General features: G+C 33.8%; 4 protein-coding genes across 6 annotated transcripts in view; 1 reads left to right on the top strand and 3 right to left on the bottom strand.

The window, feature by feature from the left end:
- Nucleotides 1–470, bottom strand: part of LOC134274504 (CCR4-NOT transcription complex subunit 9-like) — a 152,380-nt gene extending 151,910 nt beyond the window's left edge. The window contains exon 1 of the mRNA XM_062756790.1: nt 461–470. The gene's annotated coding sequence lies outside the window, so the exon portion shown is untranslated. The remainder of the gene's footprint in view (nt 1–460) is intronic.
- Nucleotides 461–3,240, bottom strand: LOC134274507 (transmembrane protein 203-like). The gene is made up of 2 exons (XM_062756792.1): nt 3,086–3,240; nt 461–1,335 (listed from the first exon to the last, which is right to left on the bottom strand). The coding sequence occupies exon 2, from the start codon at nt 1,208–1,210 to the stop codon at nt 812–814; it is 399 nt and encodes a 132-aa protein (XP_062612776.1). The 5' UTR covers nt 1,211–1,335; nt 3,086–3,240; the 3' UTR covers nt 461–811.
- A 54-nt stretch (nt 3,241–3,294) lies between these two features.
- Nucleotides 3,295–10,508, top strand: LOC134274503 (NADPH-dependent diflavin oxidoreductase 1-like). 3 transcript variants are annotated; one of them, XM_062756787.1, is made up of 16 exons: nt 3,295–3,361; nt 4,208–4,345; nt 4,466–4,543; nt 5,836–5,933; nt 6,062–6,160; nt 6,495–6,596; nt 6,722–6,925; nt 7,109–7,230; nt 7,803–7,975; nt 8,083–8,130; nt 8,685–8,792; nt 9,171–9,369; nt 9,489–9,548; nt 9,728–9,846; nt 9,954–10,048; nt 10,310–10,508. In XM_062756787.1, the coding sequence occupies exons 2-16, from the start codon at nt 4,208–4,210 to the stop codon at nt 10,452–10,454; spliced, it is 1,788 nt and encodes a 595-aa protein (XP_062612771.1). In that variant the 5' UTR covers nt 3,295–3,361; the 3' UTR covers nt 10,455–10,508. The 3 variants fall into 3 exon arrangements, with proteins under 3 accessions (XP_062612771.1, XP_062612772.1, XP_062612770.1); XM_062756788.1 differs by having other exon boundaries at nt 3,307–3,354; nt 4,214–4,345; XM_062756786.1 differs by lacking the exon at nt 3,295–3,361 and adding an exon at nt 3,771–3,906.
- Nucleotides 10,509–10,777: 269 nt separating this feature from the next.
- LOC134274505 (LIM/homeobox protein Awh-like) lies at nt 10,778–19,598 on the bottom strand. The gene is made up of 5 exons (XM_062756791.1): nt 19,479–19,598; nt 15,818–15,999; nt 11,998–12,209; nt 11,516–11,776; nt 10,778–11,033 (listed from the first exon to the last, which is right to left on the bottom strand). Exons 1-5 carry the CDS (start codon nt 19,596–19,598, stop codon nt 10,969–10,971), a joined length of 840 nt encoding a protein of 279 aa, XP_062612775.1. The 3' UTR covers nt 10,778–10,968.
- Between the last annotated feature and the right edge of the window lie 751 nt (nt 19,599–20,349).

Here is a 20,349-nt window from a genome sequence, read left to right as displayed (position 1 = left end):
CTAAATTTTTTTTTCTTCATTTTATGAAAACCACTCCTGATAATATAAATGCTAAACTAGTTACAATCAGTTTTTTAAGACCACCTGGTCCTGTGTGAGAGAAATGAAATAATAAAACATACCACTCATAAAGATCAACAATATCAATCTACCTGGTAGTTAAAATTAGTTCTATGACCAGCTCCAATTAAAATGCTGCACAAAGTAGCTATCTAACTTGAGCAGATCAAAGATCTTATTTTAATTCGATTGCAACAGCACAGAAATATTCTTAAATCTCCTTTATATGGTTATGCCTATTGATACATGCATAACAATAAGCACTTAAAGGCTTTCTTTGGAAATATAGCACTTGATGATTGCAGAAAAAAATAAATGACCTGCTTATACAGGCTACATTTATTTTTTAACAATAGTTGCAACCATAACAATAACACATACTGTAACCAAAGTAACCTAGCAATCTTAGGGAACCTGATCCCCTCTGAAGAAAATATCTGTATACAATGTATTAAAGTGAGCAAATTTTTAATACACTCATTGATGCAAAAGAGAATGAAAGCATTTAGTGAAAAATGAATTTAAAGACAATAAATAAAGTTTAAACAAAATACAACAATTCAAACATCTATATTCAATGACTATGGAAATATATCAAAGAAAGAGAGATAATGGACATATACTTCTTATCAAGTAAACACTAACTTAAAGAGAATTTAAATGTCCATCTACAATAATCATGATAATGGAATGACAATTTAGTAAATTAAATTTTACAGAACACAAATTGAGTGTTTTCCCTGGTAGTTCATTAGTTATTTACATGACAAGATCTGAACATGACAATAACAACTAGGGCGAATAATGGAACCATTACTTCGGAGTACGTAATTATCTTCTCCTTGTTCAGTTTCTGACACAGTAACACTTTAAATACAAACAGTAAAACAATGGAGAGTAGTGACGACAAGAGACGAATAACTGACGATCGATCTCGGTACATCCTCACATACACAATGATCACAAAATAAGCACAGAGCCCGTCACATATGAACAGAGGAATAAATGCCTCGTACCAGCTGCAGTGAATGAAGCCTTCATATTTAAAGACAGCTAGGAAGGAAAACACAAATACTGATACCAGGTGTAGCCATATTTCAAAAATGGTGATTCCAACCCATTTCAGAATTTCTTCTAGCCTAAACAGCATGGTGTTCCAAGTTGTGATGTTTTTAATACTGTGGATTAATCTTCAGTACATGACAGGTTTTTCTTCTTTCTATCAGATTCAAAGCAGGGTTACAGTCCTTTTCTGGCCATTATCAGTCAGAAAACCTAAAAATTAAAGTATGAGTTTTACCTCTTTCAATTTATCAATTAATTACAATATAAACCTCCAGCTTTAAAAATTGTATTCATTATTGACACCGTTACACATGGCAGTGAATCTGAAGGTCTATAAGGTTCACCTGTCATTGGCGTCGGAAGGAAATTGAAAGTGGGGGGGCTAAGTGTAAAAAAAAAATTATACCTTCAAAGAAAACCTGACAAGCAAAAAAAAAAAAAAAAAAAAAAAAAAAAAGGAAATTTACCAAAAACGAAAATCCTATTTCTGGGGGGGGGGGGGGGGGGGGGTTAGTGGTTAGGTTCGAACTTCAAGTACCAAATTTTTTTTCCAAAAAACACCACTTTCCCCAATTTTACACTATCCTGCGACGTGTATGTGGAAAGTGGGGGGGCTAAACCTACAGAACAATGTTCAATGTCTATACTAAGTATATATTTGGAAAAAAAGGGGGGGCTAAGCCCCCCCCCCCCCCCGGTTCCGACACCTATGCCTGTTTATAGCACAAGAATGTGTAATACAAAAATTATGTTATACATGATAATCGATTGAGTATTCATCTTTAAAAATTTACATTTGCAATAGTTTGCTTTGAATGTTTCGTTCTATTACTATTTCCCATAGAAATGAACCATAGTAGGAAGTATTTGAAACAGACTATCGCTGAACCTTCAGCATCAGATGTTTAGGCCTAGGAAAAAAATATGTTTGTTTCCGCTTTCAGGCTGAAAAAATATAGGGTAGGTAGGTAGGCAAATTTTTTTTTTCTGAAATTTTTTTTTTACTTCTTTCATCATAATGTGTATAGAAGTAACATTAATGACAAAAGAAATGGTGTTTATAAGCATTTCTGTGACTTAAACTTATAATAGAAAGGTGACTCAAACTTCTTTCTGTCTTGAAAAGCTTGCAAAGTTGGAGCACAGGGGCATCTTATCCACTCTGTTCTCTACTTCACATATAAAAATACACAGGGAAGAATCGAAAGTAGCACACGATTTTTAAAAAAAGACAACTTATAGATACACAAATCCTGAAAGAACTAAGGCTAAAATATTCCAGATATATCCATCGTAAATAGCTTTTATAAAACCCCAGCTTTCTGCACAGTGTGAATCTCTACGCCCAAGAAAAGATAACTCACCCCGATGACAATAGGGTAGTACCCGAGGCCTTCCGAGTGCCATTGGAAGACTTCTTCATTGAAAACACTCTTTTTAGCATTTAAGTTGGACATTATTTGCGCTAATTTGTGTAACTTTTCTCAAGTAAGTTGTTTTTTGTTTTTTTAAAAATCGTGTGCTACTTTCGATTTTTATATGTGATAGAAAAAGGTTATAATTCCCTGGGTAAGATAAGATAGATAAGATAAGATAATATTTATTTAAAATCTTGCACTTCATGGGACAAAAGCATTAAAAAAAATTTTAGGGTCGGCACTATAAATTAGGGTCGGTCGGGAAAGCGGAAACATATTTTTTTTTAAATGAACGGGATACTTTTATGAAAAATCAACTTTTTATCTTGTTGTATTTAAACCTTTGCGGTCGAAGTCGGGCAAGAAACCCAGACAAAGTCAGTTTGTGTGACACTGGGGTGAGATGTCGAGGGACATGTGATCATATTTTCTGAATTATTCGATTCTTCATTTTTGAATCGTGGATAGGACTAGATACCTTCTGGGGTTTCTGTATTCTCATCTTTGTTATGATCTGACTAGGCCTATTCGAAATATCTTACCGCTGAATGACTTCCGAGGAGGTATAAAGCTGTTATCAGTCCTTCATGTCTAAGTTGATAGAATTTTATAGAATTTTAGGAAAAGTCAAATGGCCCAAAAAAATCAACCTACTTTCTTTTTCTCTTTTTATTTTGCATCTGTGTAAGGCAAAAGCTTTAATCTAATTCGACGGAATAATTGTTATGAAAAGAGTTCTAGAGACAAAGATGAAATAGCGTAGTAGCAAAAACCCAATCCTAAAAATTCCGGATGAAAGGAAAAGAATTATGTGACAGGTAGTGGTTATCGTTTGGGGACGTTTTAATATGTAATTTGCTTTCATATTAATTGGAGTTATCTTAATATCACATTTTCAGCTATGGAATTATTATTTTGTCGTATGTAATTGCTACATCTGTTGTTTCACAGAGTTTTTTTTTATCAATGAGTGAATGAGTCTTTTGAAATGCTAGTAGTTTACATAAGACATTATGATAACCTTATGTATCATCCCTGCTTCTATGGTAATTGCTAAGAAATATGTCTTATTGTATTAAAATATGTTGCGATCAGCCCAGGTGACACAGGTTAAAATCCCGGTCTGGTCCACTGCATCTTCCTCCTATCCTGTTATATTTGCATGGTGCTGTTCTATGCCCTGGAACTGAGAGGAGAGAGGCCTGCCAGAGATAAGACTGGGTTGGGATCTTTGAGGGGCCAAATATCTTTAAGGAGGGATTAATGTGGTGGTCAGCCGGGTTCGATAGCCAGTGGTCAGATTGCTCAGTTGGTAGAGCACCTGAATGGAGATTCAGGGGGCCTGGGTTCGAATAGCGGTCGGGTATGCTAGCCTACATTTTTCTCCTCTCCCATTACAAATACATGTATATACATATTCATACCTTTGAAATACTGAATGTGTACTTAAAATAGAGGGCTTAATAATTTAGCAGCGTTGGCGCATATAAGGATGCGCTAATTCATGAATACCACTATGAGAATTCATAATTATAAATAGATTATACGACACAAAAATGTGTAGCGCTAATTCATGATTATGCCAACAACTCCATATCTATTGATTGCGCCAAATTGTGAACACGTATACAGTATCTAAAAGTTATCACTTTATAACGTTTAAGATGGAGGACAACAGGAAAATTTTGATTCTCTATGGAACCCAGACAGGAACAGCTCAGGACGTGGCTGAGAGGTTTGCTCGCGAAGCCAAACGACGACTGCTGTCTACCAGAGTTATGGCCCTTGACGATTATAATGTGGTACGTCCTCTTGTTAGCACAACCAAGTTATTTTATAGTATTGTAAATATATTTTAATTTACCTTGCTAATTCTACCTGTATATTCATATTTCATTTTTAATAAGACACTCCACTCCTAGGCAAACCTCATCACTGAAGAGCTAGTGTTGTTTGTATGTGCCACTACAGGACAGGGGGATCCACCAGACAATATGAAGGTGAGGTACTTATATGTTAGCCTGGTTCCCTGTCCCTGTTTTGCTTCGTATTCTTCGCGTCACTAGGGCCAGGTGGAGTACAATGGATTCAGGGCGAATCTGCCCTGAATCTTAGCCAATTGTGATGTCGAAAATGGCTGCGTTTCCAGCGAAGACGTTCATTGTGACGTCGTATTTTTCTACGTCATTGACGTAATGTGTCATTGTTACGTCGATATTTATTTCTGTGGTTAACGGCAACGGCTCAAAAACCCACGATTTAGCGCGCATTTTTCTGACCAATCAAAAGAAAGCATAGAATGTAATCCACCTGGCTCTCCTGCCTTGGCAAGAATGAGACAGGGGACCAGGCTACTTATATGTACATCTAGATACATCAGACAGGGGGATCCACCAGACAGTATGAAGGTGAGGTACTTATATGTACATCTAGATACATCAGACAGGGGGATCCATCAAACAATATGAAGGTGGGATATTCATATGTACATCTAGATACATCAGACAGGGGGATTCACCAGACAGTATGAAGGTGAGGTACTTATATGTACATCTAGATACATCAGACAGGGGGATCCACCAGACAATATGAAGGTGAGGTACTTATATGTACATCTAGATACATCAGACAGGGGGATCCACCAGACAATATGAAGGTGAGGTACTTATATGTACATCTAGATAAATCAGACAGGGGGATCCACCAGACAATATGAAGGTGGGATATTTATATGTACATCTAGATACATCAGACAGGGGGATCCACCAGACAATATGAAGGTGGGATACCGGTATTTATATGTACATCTAGATACATCAGACAGGGGGATCCACCAGACAATATGAAGGTGAGGTACTTATATGTACATCTAGATACATCAGACAGGGGGATCCACCAGACAATATGAAGGTGGGGTATTTATATGTACATCTAGATATGGATAAGTCTGTACGACAGGCACTTGTTTCAGAAATAAATTTAATTCATAGTACTGCAGTAAAACTAGGATAGTATGAACATGGATATTGCAAATGATATAGCGAAGTTATCTGGGATCCCCAGCTATATAAATTTAAAAAATTTTTTATATGGATTTTACGAATAATAGATATAGCGACGTATATTCATAAGTCCCAGTGACTTCGTTATAACCGAGTTTTACTGTAATAATAACATTATAATTAGTACTATGGGTTTAATTTTTTTTTAGACAAGTGCCTGTGGTATGTACTTATTTCTTCGACATTGTCATTATGAACTGTGAGATACTTTATACAGACCTTTCTTCCAGGTATTTTGGAGATTTATACTGAGAAAGAACCTGCCGACCAATTCACTGACAAAGATGAAGTTTGCCGTGTTAGGTCTCGGAGATTCTTCTTATCAAAAGTTAGTATATTTTTAGTAAATGTAGTCTGATACTGATATTTTGTTTAATCTTCCGTATTTTAATTTTTTATTTTTCATCTAATAGCATGCTTTAGTTGACAATATTTCAACATCATTTTTTGCTACAGGTTCAATTTTATAGCAAAGAAGTTGTACAGACGCCTTGTCCAGCTGGGAGCAGAGAGTATACAGTCTGTAGGATTAGCTGATGATCAACATGATTTAGGGTGAGAGGTTTTTTGTGTGTAAAAATTTCTTTCTGGCAATGACATGTTAGGAGATCAAAAAGATCTGATTTTAATCAGATTAAGACACAGTCTTCTAAAGACACAAGAGGTGGGATCAGGTGCCATGCAGGAGTAAGAATCCTTTGTCGTGGGCACACCCACCATGTTCTCCTTCTCAATTAAAGACTTATCTGGTTAGTGAAAAAACTCAAGTTTTAGACTAAAATGAGGTGCTTTTGCAGAGACACAATTTACCTACGCCAGTACGTGATAAATTATATGTTTACAGTTGACCCAGGAGTTGTACCAGGTTATATGTATTTGTTTTATGTAGGGCAGATGCAGTTATTTATCCTTGGATGAAAGATCTATGGGAACATGTTCTAAACCTTTACCCTCTTCAGCAAGGTCAAGAAATAATTCCAGCTGATGTCAAGTAAGTATTTTTGAATTTGGCATAAAAATTCCTAGAATAAAAAAATCTTAAATAACTCAGATCACATAGATTTTACGTGCATGAGTACTTTTTCTGATGGAAGTACTCAGTTTATAACATTACAGACCTCCCCCGAGATATGGTGTAAGATTTACTCATGATGTGGAAGATCTTGGTGCCGTTTCTCCAAACCTTTCCAATGGTATATCACAGTATGATAGGAACCATCCATTTCATGCTTCATTGATCAGCAATGAGCGGATCACCGCCCCAGATCACTGGCAGGATGTACGACTAATTCGGCTGGACACTCAGGGATCAGGAATCAAGTAAGGCTAAGAGGATAAGGGTACTCACCATCAGATTTATAAAATTGCTTGTACCGGTACATGTATATAGTATTACTTTCATCAAAAGAAATCTAATTTAAGAGATAAATATTCTTAGAAGGCACTTCTTCTATATTCATGATCTACGTTGCTTACGGTAAATTGACCTGATCTTGTTGACAGATACAGAGCTGGTGATGTAGTGATGATACGACCCCAGAATTCAGAAGAATCTGTGGAAGAGTTCCTAACACTGATGAAGTTAGATCCCCAGCAGAAATTTACCTTACAGCAGAATGATCCAAGTTTGTCAATACTGTTCCTCATAAATTAGTTTGATATACAGTATATTTTACTCAGTAGAATTATAGAGGGTACCTGGGCATCAAAAGAGCAATATTTAGCAGCACTATAAATGATTTGGGAACTGTTCCTGTGTTCTTGAAATCAAAATATTTTTTCTGTCTCCTCTCTTAATGACAGTACAAAAATGTACATTTGAAGTCTCAGATATCCACTGAACTCATTGAACTGGAATTACTTACTGTATTTTGGAAGGATGTTTATGACCAAAAATTTAGATAGATTTCATAAATAGAAACAGGTGAAAATGTTTCGGTACTGGTGAAATACCCTGGTATTAGTAGTATAAAGATTATTGACTGAAAATAAGGAAATGTTCCAGCCCTCAGTCTTTGTACAGTTGTTGACATTGCAAGCCACATCCACTTTACTAAGCAAAGGCCTCTGAGAAGCACATTTCCCAGTTTTCAGTGGATAATCTAATGTAATAATTCTCCCTAACATACCCAGCAGTGTCTCTTTAATTATTCTTCCCTCAAGTATAGTGTTTATATAGTGAAGTTTGGTTTTCTAGATGTTCCTCTTCCCTCTCAGCTGCCTCTCCCCTGCTCTATGAGACATCTAGTCCAGCATTACTTAGATATCAACTCAGTTCCCAGGCGCTCGTTCTTTGAGTTCATGGCTCTGTTCTCCTGTAATGAGCTGGAAAAAGAAAAACTCCAAGAGTTCTGTACCCCAGAAGGACAGGTATGGATGGAAAATTGTCTTTAAAAATTTTCACTTTAAAATGTAACATATACATGTACCTTAAGATGATAGAAAATTTCTATTTTAGGATTTTCCATATTTTGTAGGAAGAGCTTTATTCCTATTGTAACAGGGTAAAAAGATCTATTTTGGAGGTAAGACTCATCATCATGATAGTGTCTGTATTTGAAGAGAAGAACTGATTCACATGCTTATCAAATTTCAAATGCTGGTCATTTCACTGTCTTGAAATGTGATGGAAATGGTGGATATGAATTATATTTTGTTTTATTTAAATCCTCCTCCCTGTGTTAAGGTCATTTTTGTAAGTTTAAGGTCACTAGTGGAAGAAGTAAAAGTTGAATTGTTAAACAAAAATTATTTGTTAGCTATAAGTGTTTCATAACTTTGATCTAATCTAAAAGTAATTATGACAATTTCTAGGTCACTGGTAGAAAGTGTAAAATGCGAGCCAGTTCTATAATTGCTTTGAGAGAAACATTAGATGTCCAATTTTTATGCAGTTATCTATTGACTAGAGAATGTATTACTAGTATTTTGATATTACTTTGTAAGCAAGTTTCTTGAAAATAGAGTTTTCCCTAATCATATGAATGTCTGATTAAATGTGCTTGATTTGTAGCTTATGTTTCCTTTGTTATTCCTTTTTTTCAATTTATTGATTTATAAAATTCTTGTTTACAAATAGGTTCTGCAGGACTTTCCCCACACCAGCAGTTGTCTCCCTTTTGAATACCTCTTTGATATTATCCCTGCACTTCAGCCTCGGGCGTTCTCTATTGCCTCATCACAAGCTGTGAGTTAATAAATAAAACTTCTACAGAATGATGGAAGGGAACTTAAATGTCTTTAAGAGTATTCTGTAATTTGAGCAATTTAATAAGAATTTAAGAAAACCAATATAGATGTAATTTAGACTTTGCAAATTAGAATTATAGGTTTCTTTGTGGCAAAGACTGAATCAGTGTAGTTCGTGCATTACATGATCACAGTGAATGTGAATCCAGTATTTTATTTGAAATTATTTTGTTTTTTTTTTCAAGAGTACACATCATAAACTTTCAAGATCATAATTTCATCTGTTCGATGAATTTTTATTAGACATAATAAATGTTATATTGAACACATGATTACAGTGAAGATAGAAATGATTTTCATTAGGTATCATTAACAGGTATTTCCCAATGAGATTCAGATATTGATGGCAGTCGTTGAATATAAGACCAGACTGCAGAAACCAAGGAGAGGGGTGTGTTCAACTTGGCTCTCCAGGTTAAAGGTCACAGACAAGCCCGTCATTCCAGTCTGGGTCAACAAAGGGACTATAGGATTCCCCAGGGAGGCTAATACACCTGTAATCATGGTTGGACCAGGTAACTGAGAAAAAAAATTGTACAGATTAATAATATGGTGATGTATAGATAATAATGTAGTTTGTGTATGGTCAGTTAGAAGTTCAATAATGTGATGCTTAATATTGTTTATTTGACAGGCACTGGTGTTGCTCCCTTCAGAAATTTTATACAAGAGAGGTCAACAGCACCATCTTCTAGTGAGCTCTGCTTTTATTACACATTTTAAACAACTGTTTCACTGAAAATTGGAATACAAACACCATTGACAGCGAATGTGTGGTTCTTAACTCAGAATCATAAAGTTAAAGCAATATTTTAATTGCTGGGTTTAATTTCTTGTTTATCTGGAGATATTTATATCCTTATTTTCTCTTAGGGAATGTTCTTTTCTTCGGATGCAGAAATCATGATAAAGATTTTCTCTGCAAGGAGGAGTGGAATGAAGCTGTTATGAAGGGCTACTTGGATTTGTTCACTGCTTTCTCCAGAGACCAGGTAAAAACTAAATCCATTCTGGTCAGTGCTGTAAATGTCATCATACAAATTAATTTATATTACACATGCAATAGTTTTGCCATTAAAATAACCAAATTTCATTTTAGGAAGCAAAAATATATGTCCAGCATGTAATGATGGAGAAGGGGCCACAACTCTGGAAACTACTTGAAGAGGATAAGGCCTGGTTTTTTATTGCCGGGTAAAAAACTGATGGAAATTTAAAAAATTCCCAATATTTTAAAGTTCAATGAACTGGTGAAAAAAGGAAAAATTTCATGTTGTTTTTTTTTTGCTTTGAAGAATGGTGTGTTCAGTAGTGCCTGCATATATATCACATGTAGTAACAGGAAAAATGTATGAGAATATCAAATATCATGTTAACATGTTACATCCAATGTGCCTTTTCTCTGGCAAGTTGAAAATACTTCCTAGGTATTCTTTCATTTGTTTTAATTTTTAGAAATGCCAAACAAATGCCAGATGATGTAAGATCAGCTCTTCACAGCATCATACGAGAGCAAGGTCACATGACCAGCGACGAAGCAGACACTTACATCCGCCATTTGGAGCAGACTCGGAGATACCAGGCCGAGACCTGGAGTTGATGACCTTGACAGTAGTAATGTAATACATGTAGTAATAAAATCTGTTTACATTTACATCTCATCTATGTCTGATATGGCATCATCAATTACAAGATATAACTTGCCCACTGTTCTAAAGACTAAAAGCGAGTCCTTGAGACTGCAACATTGCTTTTCTGTGAGAGTGTTCTATAGAACAACATTATTTCAGCTTTGTTAAAGAAGTTAGCAGCTGGGACTTAATCCACATCATATAAATCCTTACATTTTGCTTGTGGATTAAGTTTTGTAAAATAATTTCCCAGTCATCAAATCATGTACACAAATAAATATAATTATTGCAGATGATTTATGGCAACAAAACATATATACAAATAAATAACAATAGAGTAATTTACATGACTAGAGACAACAACTCATAGAACTAAAATACTTCAAAAATAATTTAGCACAAAGATTTCCAGATCATGAAACTCCTGGCCAATGGCAACGTGTGTTTTGTCATGTGACTGTCATGTGACAGATTTGGAGGGAGTCAGTCTGAGAAGGAATAGCTATCACTGTGCTGACTGTCTGATCCATTAAGCCAATGTTGGGGACCTGAATTCAAACAAAGTTGTATATAAATATCAAAATTATAAATATACATACCTGGTACATGTATATATTACTGAAGTCTATATTACATCTTAATCATCTTGTGTTTTTTGAGCAAAACTCAGGTTTTTATAGCATTAAAATATCAAATACATTCCATAGGGAATTCTTTGGCCCTGTGGATCTTATGAAAAATATGTTTATTACTCTCCATAATTTCTTTATATCTTTTTTTCATTGTCTTTGAAAAATGTGTTGTTCTCTATTTGAAAGGTAAAAATCTTAAAATCCCCTTCAGTAAAGGTTTCTTTGTAGAAAAAAAAAATAAAATTGTACTTGTTGTTCTAGCAAAGTTTCTTAGGTTGAAATGAAAATGAATGTACATGTAAAATAAAATATGAAGATAACAGTTAGATATATGTTTCAAATTTGAAGAACAAGGGTGGGAGACCTATGTTAGCATTATAGCACTATGTAATCCTTACTGTGTGTTTTGGACGGGGAGGAGTTGGAGGAGGGACTGGTATGCTCCCCGCCCTGTTGTTGTTTTTTCTGACGGGCCCGGGAGTTTTGGAACCACACCTGGGTCACCCGTTTACTGAGCCCCGTGATCTGAGCTATCCGCTCCAAGTCCTGACCATCCGGGTTACTGTCCAGCTGGAAGTTAGCCTGCAGCACCTGTAGCTGGTCCTCGGTAAAGGTCGTCCGCACTCGCTTCGCTTTGGATTTCTGGTTACATTCCGAATCTAGAGTAAAAAAAATAGTAAAGAATTGTTAATGTAAAAGTAATTTCTTATGCCACATGTATGTTTTACAATAAACAACACTTAAAGCAAAGAGAAGAATAATTTTGATTCGGTTCAAATAGACATGTATTTCGTTACATCCGATATGTTTAGAATTGTTTTTATTTTGGAATGAATATTAATTACTTTAGTGTGCTCGTCATAACCATGTTTGACTGTACCTTTATTGGATCCGCCCTCCAGAAGTTCCATGTAGTGACTTTTACACAGGACCCGGTCCCCCTGTAGGGCGAACTCTTCACCCGTGGACAGTTGTCTTTTACAGCTGTCGCAGGCAAAGCAGGCCAGATGATAGACGTTTTCCCGCGCGCGCCTCACCCAGTCCGTGGATTGTATAGTTCTGTAACATTTAGCACACTTGGTTCCAAATTCTCTGCAAAAATAGATATTACTGTGAAATAATTCATAAAAAGCAAGTTTTTCGTTATTTTTTTATAAAAATTATTTTAAAAAGGTAGACTTAGCCTTGTACTATATTGTGACATTTCTGGCGTTATGCATGAAATCAATGGTTTGAAAGAAAACGTAAGTTGCAATAGAAATTTATAAATTAAATACGATGTTTTGTTTTTATAAATATGTTTCTAATTCAACTTGTCATTTAAGCTTATATACTAGTGCATGGACTTAAAATTCAAATGAAATTAAAAAAAAACGTGAAATGGTCAGTGTATTTTTCTGTAAGAAATATAAATTAACAGAAAATATTATAGTGTCAAAGTGTCAGTGTATTCACAATTTTTGTTGTTGTAAACAATTTTTCAAAACGCTACTTCTCCTACAGTTTTATCCTTTTTCAATATAACTTGGCACACAAGTAGACAACATTTCATACAATTTTGCATCAGTTTTTATTTTCGATGAACGGTGTTGCCATGGTTACTAAAAATAGAATTTTCTGTGAAATTCCTTTAAAACGCTACTCCTTCTACAGTTTTCATTGATTTCATCATATAACTTATATCACACAATATTGATACACTAAGAACACACAATAGTGCATCGGTTTTTGATTTCGATGAACGGTGTTGCCATGGTTAAAAAATAGAATTTTCTGTGAAATTCCTTTAAAACATTTTTTTTGGTCTGATTTCAATATAACTTGGCACTCAAATAGACTACACTAAGATACATAGAATAATGCATCGGTTTTTGATTTCGATGAACGGTGTTGCCATGGATACTTAAAATAGAATTTTCTGTGAAATTCCTTTAAAAATATTACAGTTTTTTGAATTCAATATAACTTGGCACACAAGTAGAACTACACTAATTATATCTCCATCAAAGATTTTTTGATTTCGATGAACGGTGTTGCCATGGTTACTAAAAATAAATTTTCTTTGTTCCTTTAAAACAACTTTCCAGTTTTAGTTTGATTTCAAAATAAGTTGGCACACAAGTAGACTACAAAAAAACATAAAATAGTGCAATGGTTTTTTTACAAACCAGTCCTCTCTCGACAGAGACTTCTGGTTTTTTACAGTATTCCTTTGTGAATGAAAGGATACTCGCTGACTCCTCATTGTAAAAATAGACAATCACTTTTTACCAGAAATGGACATTTCGTACATTCGAAGTGCATGGCATATTCATGAAGTATTACAATATAAAAATGTAATAACAATTTAACGCAAAATATTTATTACATCATGCGTTAATATTTTTTCCGTTGAGATCAAAGATATGAGAATGTAAAAACATTTTTATTTCGATTACAATTGGCATTATTACATTTTGCGTCAAGTTTATTATTTGGTAAGGGTATCTTTTATTTAAAGAAAAATAAGTAATATCAGGTGCCTGTGCTCTGTACGTTAAAGGAGAAACCATTTCCGAGGCGCAGTAAATTAAAGAATTCACACACAAAATATTAGAAATTAAGGCTTAAACATATGAATGTAAGCAATATTTAATTCCATTCGATTTAATTAAAATTACTTGGATAAGAATCATAATTCAAAACAAGAAAACATCCAACATTTCGAAAATATTGTTATCATTTGTTATGGCAACTAACAATGATTTGAACATTTTGTTTTATACCGACAGGAAATGTAGGAACGTTTTGGATAAAGAAAGCAAAGTTCTATAAAGAGCTTTATAGGTTGTAATATACATGTATTCCCCCATTTTATGAAAATGCATTTACTTTTATAGATAAGAAGGGCTATCATAACATTCTGCAATATTAAATTATGCCTTAACTTCGAAACAAAATACAATGATGCAAAAATTAATGCACATAATCCCAAAAAGTTTGTCTTTTTCATTTGTATAATTACAAGACAGTCTGCATTGACTTTTTGCTTCAAATTACATTTTGTGTTGTAATGAGTTTAAAATTTTCGTAATGTAGTGGTAATTTTGACCTCCCCAAAATTCCTGAACCAGGGGAAGAACCACCTAAGTTTTCAGAACCTTTTTCCAATCCCGTTTGTAAAGTTTATAGAAAATAAAAATACTAGTATGTTCAAATCAATGACTGGAAGGTCCTGGATTCAATCAATATAAGAAATGCATTAAATGTATTAAAAACAAAACCAAACGCGGATTTTAATATGGCATCGAAGTAATTTAATTTGGATTATGAGTTTCCATTTAAATCATAGTAATGCAATTTAAGGACAGATGATACAAACAAGAAATGGATGCCGGGATTGATATATATTCTTTGGCCTAATTTCATTGTAAATGATGCAAAAAAAAAAATAAATAAATTTCTAGAATATAAAGAAACTGTAAACCTTCTGTGGTGTTTAAAAGTATTCCCTTCTGAAATCATCCTTATATTAATCTATTCAAATATTTTTCACTTTAAATTCCATTTTTGTCCAAATTTGAGTAAAAATTTAAGAACTACGCGGTGAAAGTTATTCATTTTATTTATTCAAACATGACCCAAGTTTTTATTTTCAAATTCTTTGACAAAAGTTTGTTTGTATCATCTGTTCTTAACGTTATTTTTACCAGTAAGAGAGACGAGTATTTAAGTAAAAATATTTGAATTCTGGAAGAAAAAAAAATATGTTATTTATTCTTGACAGAAAGCAAGGTTATTTTTCTCCCTGTTTAGTATGTCCCGCAAACATCATTTTATTGAATCTGTGACCCTAATGTGAGGGGAAATAATACTAAATTAGAATCGTCCGGTAACACCCAAATATTTCCCGTTCTTCCGACTGACAATTTTCCAGCTAATTAGTGCGGGATCGATTGGACAGAATTTGAATTCATCTAACGAACGCTGAAGTCGATCTTTGGTAACCCTCTCAATTGTTGCTAATTTGTACGATAAATGAAATTTAGTGGACTCGATGTGATGTTTGATCTTGATCTTTTGTTGTCAAATTGTCGTGATTTCTTGTTGGAGCTATTCGGTCTCTAGTGTAACAACCATGTAACAAAATGATTTGTCATTCATTATCAGGATCAAAACCATTTCTCACACCTCTGTGTATAAGTTATCTAGCTAGAAAACACTGTACATCCGAAGATATCGGGGGTATGGTGTAAATTCATTTCCACAAACAATCTAGTTTTTGACTAATTCCAAAGGCTTGACTTTTGAACTGTAGTAAAAAGATGAATTAAATTTGAATTGTAGAATACATGAAATATATGATTTGACAATCACGACTGTGCTTTAGAAGTTTTTTTTTTATAAGTATAAATAAATGAATCCCATGTGGATGCATGAAATGGTGCCTTTGGTAGTATTTGAACATATTTTACGATTTCTGGTTAACAAATGTCAGTGGTGATATCCATAGACCTGATTTGTCCTTCACTTTAGGTCTATGTGATGTCATACTGCCAATTATGACGTAATATCAGAATAACGAAGATTGTGTCGTCATAAAACAGGTGCTCAGACGTCACAATGCCAATTATGACGTTATGTAAGAAATAACCAAGATTTGTCGTCATGAAACAGGTGCTATGACGTTACAATGCCAATTATGACGTTTCGCCCAATACCTTGAATAATCGTTTCGACAGTAAATATTGTCTTCTCTGATGAAGCATGATGTCTGGCGCTCTAGCCCGATCTGACAGATACAACACCGGAGACAGCCCACGTGCCAGGCTTGACCATTCACGTGCAGCAGAAATCGCTCAGTAATCAGATCCCCACAGCCGTGACAAAGGTCACCATCAGACTGAAAAATGAATCAAAGAAATAAAAAAATAATAAAAACTTAAATCCTAAATAACAATAAAGAGTACCGACAACTTCCGTAACCTCCATGACAACAATAGTAAATCAGAGTTTTTTACTGTACTAAATCAAATTTCCTTACTCTTCATTTCTGTAAATCAAAGTTTTAATTTTACCTTATATTGACTAAATTTTTTTTTCAAAATTAATAAACTTTGATACTGTGTACTATATTACTATAATTATATAATGGGTTAATAAAGTTAATTTCTTTGTACTATATATATATATATATATATATATAGAGAGAGAGAGAGAGAGAGAGAGAGAGAGAGAGAGAGAGTAAAAGTTCCATATCGTACTCCGGTTTACTACAGAAAATCAAAGTATGTGCTTTTAACTATTACGAACAAAAAATCAAACAATGCTTGTTCTATAGTATTCACTACCATATGTATACACTTGGAATATATCATATAAAAAATAAAAAATTTTATTTAAGTAATTCTATGTTCCATAGATTCACTAAGGTTAAACACACTATGAACTTGGGCATTATAACAGATAATGGTTCAATATGGTTTTGTTTATTTTCTTTAAGGGAAATTAGGATAGCATTGTAGTATTGTTGAATTATCTTCAAATTCCACTCTATAATGGCATAAATCACATAGATTTATATAAAAAGTAAACGTCCCGGTAGCTTATAATTTATAAAGAAACATGATTGTGTTGTTTAACAAAATGAGTGTCGCTTGAATTTACCTTCGTTTATGACGTAAAATGTATCTGATATTTATTTTTTGTCAACATTTTATCACTGTAACCTTATGCAGACATATATTTTTCGATGATAATTAGAGATTATATAATAAAGAACACACCAATAGGATCCAACATGGTTTACGTGGAAAGTTAGATATTTTGCTAAAGAAATAAAGTATCAGAAAGTTTTCATAAAAATTATCACCAATAGCATCAAGAATAACTAAGTAACAAACCAGTAATTAAAATGAATTTGAACATTTAAAATTTTGTAATTTTTATCATGACACAGTTATAACGATGTTTAAAATTATGTAAAATGGTTTTATTTTCTAATGTAGACATTTCAAAATGTTCTACACAGAGAAGACAGACAAATCAATAATTTCATTACAGTATCCCGGGAGATATTTTATACCCAGATTTCTTTCTTGTCTTTAACTTGCGTGCAGCTCTTAGTATAACACTAAAATGGATTGGTACCTACATGCTAAGACTTAAATGTTCAAGACATAAAATTTCAATAACATTAAGACTATAAACTGCTCATAAAGTCCCGCCTGCTTCTAGCAGAGATAGGTTTATGGCATCACTTTCCATCAATTTGTCAAATCTTAGTTTACGTGTCAAAGCAGTCTCCCCGACCGCGCGTCCAGATGCACGACCGAGCGAGTCAGCCCCTTGGTGATTCTACCGTCATGTTTCGTTTGGGGGAAAGTCGTTAATTTGTCATTCCGATACTTAAAGATTCGAAGTGATATAAACAATTTTAAGTTTTTGATAATTTTCGGGGTTGTTTTATCTCTCCATTTTTTCTTTATGGATCGTCTCTTGTCAGCGATCGTCAATACAGACGAACTGGCCTTCTTTGTTGGAAACCACACATTTTTTCCCTTTCTTCCATATTATATCTTCTTAAAATTGTTCGATAAGTTGGAAAACAGTTTGAAATCATTTGCAACATTGATATATATTTATGCTGTGTTTTCAACTTAATAATAATATACATGTAGTCATGTTTTTTTTAAATACACTAGTAGGTTAAAATATATCATAATCTTAATTATATTCAATCTCCTTGCGCTAAGAACAAAACAAAAATAAATTGATGATGATGTTATTAGATTCGTGTGCCACATGTACTCATTTACATGTATGACAGGAGAACCACTTGTGTCGCCATGATAATGTGGCTCCCGACAGCGTTCTTGGATATCAAGATTTAAACGTTGCACCTAAGAAAAGCTATTTTTGAGTAAACAGATACGCTTATTTATCAAACTTAATATTTGTTTTAAAATTACTTTATTCTAATTTAAAAAAAAAATAAAAAATTATTTTTTATTTTTTTCATATGATAAAATATTAAATTAAACAATTTGGTGTCGGTCTTTTCATTCTTTTGCTATTTCATTTCTCTCTTCACCAATATTAAATTACTAGTATTTACTATTATATTTGTTCGTTTAAATTTGGTTTCATACTGAACTGAACTGAAACATCGTCTTCTTTTAAAGACAGAATGACATGCATCGTCAGATCTGGAATCCGAAAAATAGAAACAAATTTCGTGAAATACGAGAGTAATCGGTCTTAATGTTAAGGTCTTCCGGAACTTTTAAACCCGCCTGTCATGTGGAAAACACTTTCAATAAAATAAATGGGATTTGTAAATATAAATATATTATAAAATCATTTGTCACAATCTCGCGCGCATTTGAAGGAAAAAGCCCGGTCTAAGACCGCGGTAATTCTGCGAGCTTTCGTGACTCAATCCTGAAAAAGAAAATGTCTTAAAATGTTTTTACCGTGTCTCATTTAATGGACGGACGTTAACAACGCAGCCAGAGATCTCCAAGATGTTTAAGAAATGGATGCCTAAGTGGGTTCAACTCCGATCAAAAGATTTTCTCTAATGTGTTTCCGTAGAGGTGCATTTATACATGCAGTCGGAGAGGCATTTAATGGAATTCCCAGAAAGTAGGGTCTACAGGTATATGGGGTCCTGACATTGGAAAGGGCTTTCTTTTCACTGTCGGAAATAAACTCCCAATCCCGGGACATGTCCGGAATGTTCTAGGAGCGTGTCAGCGTGAAAAAGCGCGATTTGTCTAGCAGGACATCTAATGGACTATGGAGCGAAGTAAAATATTAAAATAAACAACAACGAAAAAGCATTTCATCTTGTCACGATAATGCATATAACAGTGTGTACCTCTAACAGCTTTTAAAATATGTAAGATTTAATGGCTTTCGGGAAAAACGCGTCTCTTCAGCTAAATGTTGTTTCATCAATGACTTTCTGTCAAAGATGCTTGCAGATTTATATCTGTCTCCGAACTTTATATAAATATTTTTTTTTTTTACAATATATACATTTTTTTTCATTTTAAATTTGTAGGATATTAATATCTTACATTTCCTTTTCATAATAATTATATCACTGAAATTCAGTACAACTGATAAATTATTTAACTTTTTGTTTTATTTAGATTTATTTAGAACATATCACTGAAAAACTAAATTGATGAAATTAGCTACATATAAAAAGTACATATAAATATATTATTATGTTTTATTACGAAAATAAATAAATTAAATATCGCAGAAAAAGTTAAGCATGGATTGTCCTAGGGAAATTTTAAATGAAAAATTGTGTCTCCTAGATGATATACACGGGAACAAAATATATATTTTGAAAATAATTTTGTTTACCTTCATCATGGTACATAAGAATTTGTCAGGGTTTTCCTCTGATCCCGGGGAGGGAATAAATTCATCGTGTTCATAAGAGGCCAGTTCTGAGTCGCTGCTATAACCGTGTGTTATCCTCATCTCCCTGTTCTGTGATACCATCAGCTCGAGGGGAGATCGCGATCATTAATAACCCTGCACCAAATTGACAATCGCTTTTGACAAATTATGTTGCAATTTTACTCTTTATGTCAGATTTATTCCAAAAACTATTCACTCTTAGCAGAGGAGACGTGAGATTTTCTAAGAAATGCTCGACCAATCAAATCGCGGCAAAGCCTCACAGTGGTCCGTCGCGTGCCATTCGCCGGTTCTTCTCAACAAGTGGTCGTTACGCAGTGAGATCTATTAGCATAATAATGTTGAAATGATAACAATAAATATTTGTGAGATATATAGGTAATGTATCCCCTGGTATCATATGTAAAATTATGTTTCTACACGAAATTTTCCATTGAATACAAACGTTTATTCAATTTCATTTGTGGTAAAGTTTACTTATTTTATATCTTCAAAAAAAAAAGGAGCTGTATTTTCAATTTTTTAACAAGGAACTGAATTGACTTAGGTCGAAAAACCCTAAATTTGAAAGCACTATAATAATCGAATTTGTATAAAAAGAATTTTTTGCAGTTTGTGGCGATACAAGAGATGTCCATCTGGCCTGTGCGTTCATGCTGTCACTTCTTTAATTTGTTAATAAAACATGCGGCTTTAATCAAATGAGTTTGTATCGAGGTTCACCCGTTCTTCGTCAACACCTTTAATAACGACAAAAAGGACAGAAAAAATAATAGCAGGGATTTGTCAGCGGGGCTCCCCAAACTTCATC

Source organism: Saccostrea cucullata, unplaced genomic scaffold (assembly GCF_032062105.1).
Source record: "Saccostrea cucullata isolate Sc308-1 unplaced genomic scaffold, CSIRO_AGI_Scuc_v1 ctg265, whole genome shotgun sequence".
In the NCBI taxonomy this organism is placed as follows: domain Eukaryota; kingdom Metazoa; phylum Mollusca; class Bivalvia; order Ostreida; family Ostreidae; genus Saccostrea; species Saccostrea cuccullata.
The sequence above is the reverse complement of the archived record's forward strand: the minus strand, read 5'-3'. Positions and strand labels throughout refer to the sequence as shown.

What these genes read in the sequence shown, in the direction of transcription:
- LOC134274507 (XM_062756792.1), bottom strand. Translation starts at nt 1,210, where the DNA reads ATGCTGTTTAGGCTAGAAGAAATTCTGAAATGGGTTGGAATCACCATT.
- LOC134274503 (XM_062756787.1), top strand. Translation starts at nt 4,208, where the DNA reads ATGGAGGACAACAGGAAAATTTTGATTCTCTATGGAACCCAGACAGGA. An exon ending in TGTAATCATGGTTGGACCAG is followed by an intron (nt 9,370 to 9,488) that starts GTAACTGAGAAA and finishes TTTATTTGACAG; the next exon opens with GCACTGGTGTTGCTCCCTTC. An exon ending in CTGCTTTCTCCAGAGACCAG is followed by an intron (nt 9,847 to 9,953) that starts GTAAAAACTAAA and finishes ATTTCATTTTAG; the next exon opens with GAAGCAAAAATATATGTCCA.
- LOC134274505 (XM_062756791.1), bottom strand. Translation starts at nt 19,598, where the DNA reads ATGAGGATAACACACGGTTATAGCAGCGACTCAGAACTGGCCTCTTAT. An exon ending in TGTCGAAACGATTATTCAAG is followed by an intron (nt 12,210 to 15,817) that starts GTATTGGGCGAA and finishes CTATTTTTGCAG; the next exon opens with AGAATTTGGAACCAAGTGTG. An exon ending in CTCCCCGTCCAAAACACACA is followed by an intron (nt 11,034 to 11,515) that starts GTAAGGATTACA and finishes GTTTGAATTCAG; the next exon opens with GTCCCCAACATTGGCTTAAT.